We start from the raw sequence: 11387 nt of genomic DNA, 5'->3' as shown, positions 1-11387 counted from the left end.
CTGCTCCTCAAAAAAAAAAAAAAGAGCTGTTATGTGGTGTCCCACAAAGTGCCATTCTATCCCCAATGCTCTTTAATATTTACATGAAGCCACTGGGAGAGATAATCTGTAGGCTTGGGGCAGGATGTTATCAGTATGCTGATGACACCCATGCCTTCAAAAACAGCTTCAACAAAGAATAGTGTGTTTTTCCTCTTTGAATGAATGCCTGGAGGAGATAATGGGCTGGATGGGGGAAAACACATTGAAACTGCATCCAGACATGACAGAGATGCTTGCCATCAAGGGTCCTAATTGTCAGGGAGGGTTAAAAATCAGCTCCGGCACCACCCTGATTTATTGGTGATCCAGGTCTCTCACCAATCCATGCTCAGTCAGACTGCTTGCCCGTCTGGATAAGCAGCACCGACAAGCGACACCACAGTCGTTAATCAGCTATACGCAGCGATTCTAAGACTTTATTATATATACAAATAGCTGTGCCCGGCCACGCGTTGCTGTGGCGTTGTCTGGTGGTGTTGGTGAGAAATTGTTGAGGTAGTGGTGGTATTGAATGTCTGTTGTATGGTTGTCTTTATGTTTAGTATGCATTTGGTTGTTTGTGTACTGTGAAAGTGGTGAGGATAGAGGAGGTCTATGTCCCTGTGTAGTATTGTGTAGCATTTATACATTGTCCATGTGTTGTGAATGCTTGGATTGTGATGTTTGGTGCTTAATTTGTATAATCATTACGTAATTTGATGTTTAATAGGCTTTTTCTGAATCCCTTATTATCCAACATATTCACTTATCCAATGTTCTGCGGCCTGTTTATGTTGGATAAGTAAGACTTTACTGTATATTTATAATCACATATTATCTGTTTAGAACTGGATTATATGAGGCCCCTTCTACACAGCTGTATAAAATGCACAATGAAGTGAATTATCTGGCAGTGTGGACTCAAGATAATTAAGTTCAAAGCAGATAATATAAGATTATAAATGGGTAATATAGCTGTGTGGAAGGGCCTTGAGTCTACACTGCCATATAATCCAGTTAAAATCAGATAATCTGTGGAAAAGGCCTAAGTGAGGCCTAACTCTACCTGTCCCCTGGGCTGAGTAGGTTGCTAGGGGACCAAGTGGGCGGAGCTTAGCCCTCTAACTGGCAGCAATTGGATAAAAACAATTATTCCTCTCCCTCTAATTAGGATTTTTTTTCTTTTGTTTTTGTTGTATCAACCTAGAGCCATGGATGATGGGGTGTGTTGTCAAATTTTGAGGTTGGGGGGCCTGTAGTTTTGTTGTTTTGTCCGGTGCCCTGATTCCATCACTCTTTTATATATATAGATTATTTACAAGATACAAAGTCCATTGCTCATAGGACATACGCTTTCTTAAGCAAAGCAAAGCACGTCCTCTCTCCTTGCCGATCAGTGAAGCTCATGCTGCCGATAACTGCACATTCCACAGCAGAATGACGAACGTCCTTTGAGACTGGAAGTCACGACCTATTGGCTCGGCAGGCTATCACTCAAACTGGCTGTCAGAACCCTGCTACTAGAGCCTGGATGTGGCTCTGAGTTTCAGGGTCACTGACATTGATAAGACACCTGCGTCCCAGGACTCGGAGGAGAAACGGCTGATGGACTTGGCGGGGAATTTGCGCGGGGTTTTACTGAGCGGGAAGAGACTGTTCAAATGAGGGGGAGGGTATATAAAGGAGGGTTGGCCGGAGCCTCCCATTCTTGGCTTTTCTGATGTTCATGTTTCCTACAGTAAAAGTTCCTGGTGATACCACAGAGAGTCTCGTGTGTTCATTCAGGAGCGGCTGTGGTGAGCTGACACTAAGCCAAGAATACGGACACCATCCCGCTGTAGCGGTGAGGTGTAACATGCAAGTGGAGGATGAAGAGCTCTTGGGCGCCGGAGGAGGAAGGTCGGAAAGGGCCACTCCCGAGACGGACGCTGAGTTCCACCAGCTGGCGGCCCTGGCGTCATCCACCGCTTATGCCCAGCCAAATGGGGTAACCCAGAGGCGCGGAGTGGTGCGGGGAGATAGCACCGGAGGAGAGGAAGGTTCACCTTCCCCAGGCCCGCAAAAGATGGTGTTTCTGGAGGAGAGGATGTCGGCGATGGAGACCACCCTGGCAGTGATGTCGAGGGCGATGGAGCGCCTGGCGGTTTTGGCGGAGCCGGAGCGAGGAAGGGAACTCCGGGCTAGCTCAATGTGGGACGTGAGCATGGGAAGCAGCCAGGGCTTTGCAGACCTCCCAGCACCGAAGGGAAGGGAAATGCGAAAGGAGCCCGGTGCCCGGCCCAAGATCCAAACGAGCCTGACGCGGGTGGAGGAGAGTGACGACGAAGGGGAAAAGCCTCCGAGAATCCCGGCTACGCTCCCAACTGAGACCCTGGTGCCCCTGGCGAATGCCGGGCGTGGCACAGGACAAAGGGAAGCAGCAGCGGGGCCCACTGGCCCGCAAGGGGGCTTGCGACGGGCGGAGAATTGGGGATTGCCACCACAGGGGCCCCTACCGAGACGAGAGGAACTAAGGATCGAGTTTGGGGGAGAGTCCTCTGAACTGGATTTTTTCCTGACCACGGTGAGGGGCTATATGGAGGACAATGCCCACACTTTTAGAACGGAATCCAGCCGGGTACGGGCCATTGGTGCAGTGTTGAAGAGGGGAGCGGCCAGCTGGTACGTTCAACTACACGCGCGGCGCGACCCATGTCTGGGGTCACTCCGACGCTTTATGGGGGCCCTGGAGACCCGTTTCCGAGATCCACTGGAGCAGATCCGGGCGAGGGAGGAGTTGAAGACCGTCTCCCAGGGGCAGAGGTCGGTATCTGAGTATGCGGAGGAGTTCCAATGCCTCGCTGAAAAGGTGCCGGAATGGTCTGCAGTGACAAAGATAGAACTCTTCAAAGAGGGGCTCAGGCGGGAGATCCTCTCCTGGGCGGTGCATCGTGATGAGCCTGACACACTGCGCGGATGGATTCAGCTGGCGGGGCGCATCGAGACATCGCTGGCCCAGGCGAGGAGGCACCGAGGAGGGCTACAGCAGCGGCCGCAGATGAAAGAGGGGAGCCGGAAGGAGGGATCAACCCCAGCCGGGAGGAGAACGGAGCCGACAGGGAACGTGAGCACCAGCAGGAGGGGCTGCTTCGTGTGCGGCCGTTTGGGCCACAGGGCTGCCGAGTGCTGGCAGAGAAAAGGGGAAGGCGGAGGCCCGCCCAAACCAAGAGCCGTGGCAGGGAAACGCGCCGAGGAAGAACCACCGATGAGGCACCACTCGGGGGGGTTGGTAAGTCAGGACAAAGCCATGATAGTGGTCCCCATTCAGCTGGAAAGTGGCAGCAAACAAGCAACCTGCAAAGCATTTGTGGATTGTGGATGTTCCAGGAACATCATCTCCCCTGAATTAGCCGAGGGATTGGGATGCGAAAGAACGAACCTAGAATCCCCAATAGCTTTTTCGCAGTTGGACGGATCCACAGCATCGGGGTCATTAGCTAAGTACAGTGCCGAAGATGTAAAGTGTAAGATAGGGAGTTGGGAAGGAAAGGTGTCATTTGTGATATCACAAATAGCCAGCTATAATGTTATACTAGGCATGCCATGGCTGGGGCAGGCCAACCCGCAAATCAACTGGGAGGATAAGAGCATGATCTTCAGGATGAAGTTGGAAGGAGGGAGCCAGGAAGTGGAAAGGGAGCCGGGGAAAAGGGGGGAGGAAGACTCTATCAGGATAGCAGAACTGGCAGATAAATTACCCCCAGAGTATCGGGATTTTGTGGACGTATTTGATGAGAAGGAAGCAGACAGTTTCCCACCGAAGCGGAGAGTTGAAGTGAAGATAGAGCTAGTCCCAGGAGCAGAGCTTCCTAAGGCAAAAATATACCCAATGTCGGCTAGGGAAAAGGAGGAACTGAGAAAATACATTGATAAAAACCTAGCGAGGGGTTTCATAGAGCCTTCAAATTCCCCTCTAGGGGCGCCTGTGTTGTTCAGGCGCAAAAAGGACCAAACGCTGAGGCTCTGCATTGACTACAGGGGCCTGAATGCAATCAGTTCTGGAAATAAATACCCCCTACCTTTAGTGAAGGACTTGATCGCCCAGTTATCGGAGGGACAGATATTCACTAAATTGGACTTAATTGAAGCGTACCATAAATTGCAGATTAAACCAGAGGACAGGTGGAAGACGGCCTTCTCCTGTGCATTCGGATTATTCAATTATCGTGTGCTCCCTTTCGGTTTGTGCGGCGGAGGCGCCGCGTTCATGCAATTAATCAACGAAGTGTTGCATCCATTGTTGTACAAGGGAGTCTTTGTTTTTTTAGATGACATATTGTTAGTATCTCGGACTAAGGAGCAACACATAGAACTAGTCAGGGAAGTCCTGCAAAAGTTGAGAGAAGCAAAACTGTATGCGAAGCTTGCCAAGTGCGAGTTCAATAAAGACCAGATAGACTTTCTGGGGTATAGGATTTCCTCCCAGGGAGTGGCGATGGACCCTGCGAAGGTAGAAGACGTGAGGGGGTGGGAAGCCCCCAAAACACGGAAGCAGCTGCAATCCTTCCTAGGGTTCGCAAACTTCTATAGAACATTTATCAAGGACTTTGCGCGCCTCACTTTGCCATTAACGGATTTGTTAAAGACTAAAGGTAGGGGAGAAACAGCCAAAGTGAAGGCCCCAGGGGCCAAACTGACCTGGACAATAGAATGCCAGGAAGCTTTCGAAGCCCTTAAAAAGCGTTTTACTGAGGAGCCTGTCCTACAGCACCCTGATATGTCTAAAGCCTTTGTATTACATTGCGATGCGTCAGACCGGGCATATGGGGCAGTTCTGCTACAGAAAGACGAGGGGGGGAACCTGAAGCCATGTGGCTATCTGTCAAAAAAGTTTAGCGATACAGAAAAAAACTGGCCGATTTGGGAGAGAGAAGCCTTAGCGATTCTAAAAGCACTAGAGTGCTGGAGACACTTTCTGGAAGGAAGTGGAACACCGTTTGAGGTGTGGACTGACCATAGAAATTTACAGTATCTAAGATCCCCTCGTAAACTATCAGCGAAGCAAATTAGATGGGCCCAATATTTCAGCCGTTTTGATTTCAGACTCAGATTCTTCCAGGGGAAACATAATATACTCGCTGACGCTCTCTCTCGGATGCCTCAGCACGGGGGAGGAATTCAGGAATCTGAAGGGAGTATTTTTCTTGATAAGCAATGGGGCCTGGCAGTACTAACTCGAGCACAAGCGGCCAAAGAAAACAAACGTACTGCCATTTCCACGGGGGGAGGAGAAATATGGGAGGAAGAGTTGAAGCGAGCGTATGGAATGGACAAATGGTTACAAACAAACAAAGAAAAGGGAGAATTGTGTGGGGATTTGGTGTTTGTAAATAAGAAATTGTATATTCCTGAATGTTTAAGACGAGAAATGTTAAGGAAGTACCATGATAACAAGGGTGCGGGTCATCTAGGCCCCACCAGGACTATTAAACTGTTGGCCAAACAATGCTGGTGGCCCGGAATGAGGAAAGACGCCAGGGGATACGTCACGCAGTGTGAATTATGTGCAGAGGGAAAAACACCACCGGGGAAGCCCCAGGGGCTATTGCAGAAGGTGGTGGAGCCCATGAGGCCATGGGAATGCGTAGCCATGGATTTTGTAGGCGAACTACCCCCCAGCAGAGGCCACAGATACATTTGGACAATATTGGACCTATTCTCAAAACAGGCACACTTTGTGGCTCTGCCAAAACTCCCTTCAGCTGAAAAACTTGCTGATTTGTATGTGAAGCATGTATATCGCCTACATGGGTGTCCCGACAAGATAATTAGTGACCGGGGAGTCCAATTTACTGCAAAATTTTGGGGAAAATTCTTACAGCTGTTAGGAGCAGAAAGGAACCTGAGCTCGGCCTTTCATCCCGCGACCAACGGGGGGGGTCGAACGTACCCAACAGACACTGTGCCAATTCTTAAGGATGTACACCAATTATAGACAGGATGATTGGGCGGACCTTCTTCCGTTTGCTGAGATGGCTTTTAACGGGGCCGTACATTCGGCCACAGGTCGTGCCCCATTCGAAATAGTATACGGACAGGAGGTGGCACCTTTCCCCAGGCTACCCGAGTGGAAGGAAGGGGAGGGCCAGACCGACGAGGAATGGCCGGCCAAAATCAAGCAAGGGTGGCAAACCGTGGTAGAGGCATTGCGGGAAACACAAAAGAAGTACAAGCTCTTTGCGGATCGTAGGCGCCGAGAGGGGGACAAATTGGGCGAAGGAGATCTGGTTTGGCTGAGCACAAAAAACCTGAAATTGGGGTTCCCATCCAAGAAATTGGCTCCACGCTATATAGGGCCATTCAGGGTAGCAAAAAGAATAAACGAAGTGACCTATGAGCTGAGGCTACCAAAGGACCTAGGAAAGGTACACCCGGTATTCCATTGCAGCCTGTTAAAAAAGTATAAAGGAACTCTGGACAGCGGAGAACAATAGTTGTGTTTAATCTTTTCCTTCCAGGACGAAGGGGAGGAGGACGCCATGTCAGAACCCTGCTACTAGAGCCTGGATGTGGCTCTGAGTTTCAGGGTCACTGACATTGATAAGACACCTGCGTCCCAGGACTCGGAGGAGAAACGGCTGATGGACTTGGCGGGGAATTTGCGCGGGGTTTTACTGAGCGGGAAGAGACTGTTCAAATGAGGGGGAGGGTATATAAAGGAGGGTTGGCCGGAGCCTCCCATTCTTGGCTTTTCTGATGTTCATGTTTCCTACAGTAAAAGTTCCTGGTGATACCACAGAGAGTCTCGTGTGTTCATTCAGGAGCGGCTGTGGTGAGCTGACACTGGCCTGACGTTAACACTTGTGGTGCTGGAAAACATGTCCGGAATACACAGTTGCGAACCTCCAACAGTAAAAACATTTGATTCATCCTTTCACCAAAAATACACCAACACTAATCTGAAGGTACAAGTATGTCAACCAGTCCTGGATGGGGTTACACTCCCCCTGAAAGGGCTTCTGGATCCATCTATCCAAATGTCAGCCTGGGTAGATGTGATGGTCAGCAGTGCTTACTACCAGATTCAGCTGATATGCCAGCTGCGCCCCTTCCTAGATTTGGAGGATCTTAAGATGGTAGTGCATGCTCTGGCACCTCAAGGTTGGATTTCCACAATGGGCTACCTTTGAACCAAGTTCAGAAACTCGAGTTCATTTAAGATACTGCAGCCAGACTGGTTACAGGAACATCTAGGAGTGCGCATATTACACTCCACTGGCTGCCAGTTTAGTTTCTGGGCAAAGAACAAGGTGTTGGTTTTGACCTTTAAAGCCCTACATGGTTTGGGTCCAGGTTACCTACAGGATCGTCTTCTCCTGTACAATCCTCCCTGAAAACTGAGGTCCTCTGGGGGCATCTGCTCCAGCCTGCCAGAACCCGACTGGCGGCTGTCACTCAGAGAACTTTTTCATCAGTCACCCCAAGAGTGTGGAATGACCTGCCAGAAAATTTCAGAGAGCTAGATAAACTGTCAGTATTTAAAAACCACCTTCCGGCAGGCCTATACGTCCAATTTTGAAACATGAATTTTAAACATGTGTTCTTCATTTAATCTCTGTTTTATGTATTTTAATATGTATTTTATAGAAATACATTTGACATGTAGAAATATATTTTAATATGTGTATTTGTGGTATTTTTACAATGCTTATATGTTTTAATTATTCTGTAACCCACTTCAAGCCACAAGGAGAGGCGAGTAAGAAATAAAATTATTACTATTATTATTGTTGTTGTTGTTGTTATTTATACATGAATGAATGGTTTTGCATTTTATTTTTACATAACAGCATTGGCTATAACAACCTTGGATTCATGGCATTGGAAAGAAACACAAGGATCATCCAGTCCAACCCCAACTCCAACATCGCCATTGCCACCATGTAGCAATACACCATTGGCATATTTTGAGGATAGAAATACTTTAAGTTGCAGCAAATCTCAGAATATGCAAATTTGTTATTGCCCCCCAGAATCTCAACTTTTTTTTCCATGCCAGGAGCGACTTGAGAAACTGTAAGTCACTTCTGGTGTGAGGGAACTGGCCGTTTGCAAGGACGTGGCCCAGGGAATGCCCAGATGTTTTGATGTTTTTACCATCCTTGTGGGAGGCTTCTCTCATGTCCCCACATGGGGAGCTGGAGCTGACAGAGGGAGCTCTTCCATGCTCCCCTTGGATTCTGTTGCGGATTGTAGATGATGTAAAATGGAAACTCTTATGTCTGCCTGTGAACCCAAAGTTACCCTGCAAGTTAATGACGTGCCACTTAGCTTTGTAGAACAAGTAACAGGAACTTTACTAATTTCAAGAGATCAAACAGAGCAATGGTACAGTAGAGTCTCACTTATGCAACACTCGCTTATCCAACATTCTGGATTATCCAATGCATTTTTGTAGTCAATGTTTTCAATACATCGTGATATTTTCATGCTAAATTTGTAAATACAGTAATTACTACAAAGCATTACTGCGTATTGAACTACTTTTTCTGTCAAATTTGTTGTATAACGTGATGTTTTGATGCTTAAATTGTAAAATCATAACCTAATTTGATGTTTAATAGGCTTTTCCTTAATCCCTCCTTATTATCCAACATATTCACTTATCCAACGTTCTGCCGGCCCGTTTATGTTGGATAAGTGAGACTCTACTGTATATAAAATAGTCTCTCTGATTGCTTACAGAGAACAGTAGGAATAAATATTCCTTTTAAAGTCCATAAATTTGCCTCAATACCTTAGAAATAACAAGGCCTCAGAAAGTCAGCAGCCATCTTCACTCCTGGCTGTTTCCAGTCAGCGTACACACTCACTCTGAGGCAAACCTGCTCAAACAGGTTCCCCAGTATCATGGCAGAGAAAATAACCAATGAGATTCCAGCTGTTCATAGGCTCAGTCAATCGGCTTTTTACACATACTTTTCCAGTCAACCCATACATCATGGTGTCTTTACAAACCACAACAGATTCGAACTGACAACCTTGAGGTCAGCAACCCAACCTTCAAGTCAGCAGTCCTGCTGGCACAAAGGTTTAACTCATTGCACCACCGAGGGCTCCAGAATTTCAACTGGGACAAAATGATTTCCCATCTCTTTCCCTCCCCTGGATGCTAAAACTGAATAGTCAAGGTAGTCCAGACCATTACTCATATCTTTTCTGAACATGCAGACCTATTCCAGTCATAATGAATCACAAGCCATTGTGAAGAGCAGTCAGTCTCCAAAAAAAAAGAAGAAAAAAGGGAAAGGAACTTTCAATGAAGGCCATTTTGGCTAATGCAGCTTCTTTGATATTACTGACAACATTATGCCAGTCTCAGCAACAATTTTCTTTATGATAAATCAGTACAGGGTTAAAGAACATTGGCATGAAATGAAGCCTTTGAAGCTACCCATTGATCCTTTCATTTCTTCTCCCCTTCGAAACCTCAATTTGGAAGGGAAGCATCCAAACAAAGGGACTCGCGCTGATGCGTGGATGTGATCTGCTGTCTGGGGAGCCGTTCAGGCTGTCACTTTGCATGCGACACGAAGAGTGATCGTGGAAGGGCTTGCAAGCGCCGCACCTGTAATTTATCCTATTTATGCTGAAGGATCTTTGATATTTAAATTAGTCCCCCTTTCCCACCCGAACATATCACTTTCCTCCCATGTAAATGCTAATCAAGAAGACTGATGCTTAATGGAGCAAAAAAGGCTCCAGATGTGTGTGTGTGTGCACGCTTTTAACGTGCAATTGCAGCTCTCAGAAGAGAACGAAAAGTCTAGAATAATATCTCTTCAGAGCACCTCGCTCACCCTTCTCAATAAGGCCAATTAGTCCTGGGCCTGTCTTACCCAGCTTTTATGAAACACAGCTGTCAGATTTGGCAATGAGATTATCTCTGGTGTGGTTCCTCTTAAAAGGGCCCTCCAGATATTGGCTAGAAGGGAAGTTTAGGTCTTAGAATGAAGCGGGTTTTCCTCTTATGGGCCCATATCTCCCCATTCACGCTGGAGAAAGCCTGGAGCAGAAAGCTCCACTAGATGTAACTACAACCCTTGCTGTTTTGGCGGCTTTTTATCTTTTTAAGCATATGTGTTAAATTGTTTTAATATTTGGTAATAGTTTTAACTCTGTGCTAATATCGAGAGGGGTTTTTGTATGGTTTTTCACGGTTTGGTAAGGGTTTTAATTTGCAAGTGTGGAATTGTGTTGAATAGCTTTTTATCTTTTAATTGCATTTTATTCTTTTCGCTCAATACTGCATTTTAACACCGCGTTTTAAGACTGTTAATAGTTTGGTTCTGTTTTAATGTTCACTTTTTGTATGTTGTTAATAGTATTGTTCTTTCCTACTGTAAGCTGCCTTGAGTCCCAGTTTTTTATGGAAAAGTAGGATAACAACAACAACTATGGCAGTTAATGTGTTGTTGAAGGCTTTCATGGCTGGAATCACAGGATTGTTGTGTGTTTTCAAGGCTGTATGGCCACATTCCAGAAGCATTCTCTCCTGATGTTTCGCCTACATCTATGGCAGGCATGTTAAAACACCATCCAAGAACAAAGTCCAGGGCCGTTCCATGATCAACTCAAAATTTCACAAAACAACACGCAGAAAATGGGGAAATTCCAAACAGGAAACAATCAGGGCCAGTTAAAACCTCCCAACAAAGGATTCTCCCAAGCAGGAAGCAACCAGTCTTTGTAACTGCAAGGCCATTCAATGTTAATCAAGGTATCAAATTGAAATATTCACACTTGCTGGATTGCTGAGTTTTCCAGGCTGTATGGCCATGTTCCAGAAGCATTGTCCCCATTGTTTCACCTGCATCTATGGCTGGCATCCTCAGAGATTGCTGCCTGCCATAGATGTAAGTGAAATGTCAGGAGAAAATGTTTCTGGTGATGAGGAACAGAAAATATGGATTTTTAGACATATATTGTATGCACATTAGAAGCACTGAAATGTAGAAAAATCAGACTCTCTCTGTGTTAGATTTTAGGGATGCACAAGCTGACAGGACAGGGGGGGGAAGGGGGGCAGTTATCTAAACATTCCAGTGTGAATTCGTTCCTAGCACAGCTAAATGGAAGGAGAGCAGACAGGTCAAAGTAGGCCTCTTGATAGATTTCTTTTGGTGTCTGTAGCTTGCTGCAAGTTTTTAGGTAGCTTAGATAGGAAAATTTGATTGTGCATATTTATGCCCATGTATGTAAGCATGTGAAGTGACGTACTAATGACGAGATGTATGTAGAAGCATGTTCTTTGTCTGAAAATGTATATAAGGCAGGTCAACGCCTTGATCGGCTCTCTGGTTTTGCTTTTTGGAAGAGATTCCACT

The 11387-nt window shown here is 46.5% G+C and overlaps 1 protein-coding gene across 1 annotated transcript; it reads left to right on the top strand.

Moving 5' to 3' along the window:
- Positions 1-1521: 1521 nt before the first annotated feature.
- Positions 1522-6835, top strand: LOC134293622 (uncharacterized). The gene is made up of 2 exons (XM_062961730.1): positions 1522-3289; positions 6519-6835. The coding sequence occupies exons 1-2, from the start codon at positions 1742-1744 to the stop codon at positions 6558-6560; spliced, it is 1590 nt and encodes a 529-aa protein (XP_062817800.1). The 5' UTR covers positions 1522-1741; the 3' UTR covers positions 6561-6835.
- The last annotated feature ends 4552 nt before the right edge of the window (positions 6836-11387 follow it).

This window comes from Anolis carolinensis, unplaced genomic scaffold, assembly GCF_035594765.1.
Source record: "Anolis carolinensis isolate JA03-04 unplaced genomic scaffold, rAnoCar3.1.pri scaffold_9, whole genome shotgun sequence".
Lineage (NCBI taxonomy): Eukaryota > Metazoa > Chordata > Lepidosauria > Squamata > Dactyloidae > Anolis > Anolis carolinensis.
Note: the sequence above shows the minus strand (reverse complement) of the source record. Positions and strands in the feature narration are given on the sequence as shown.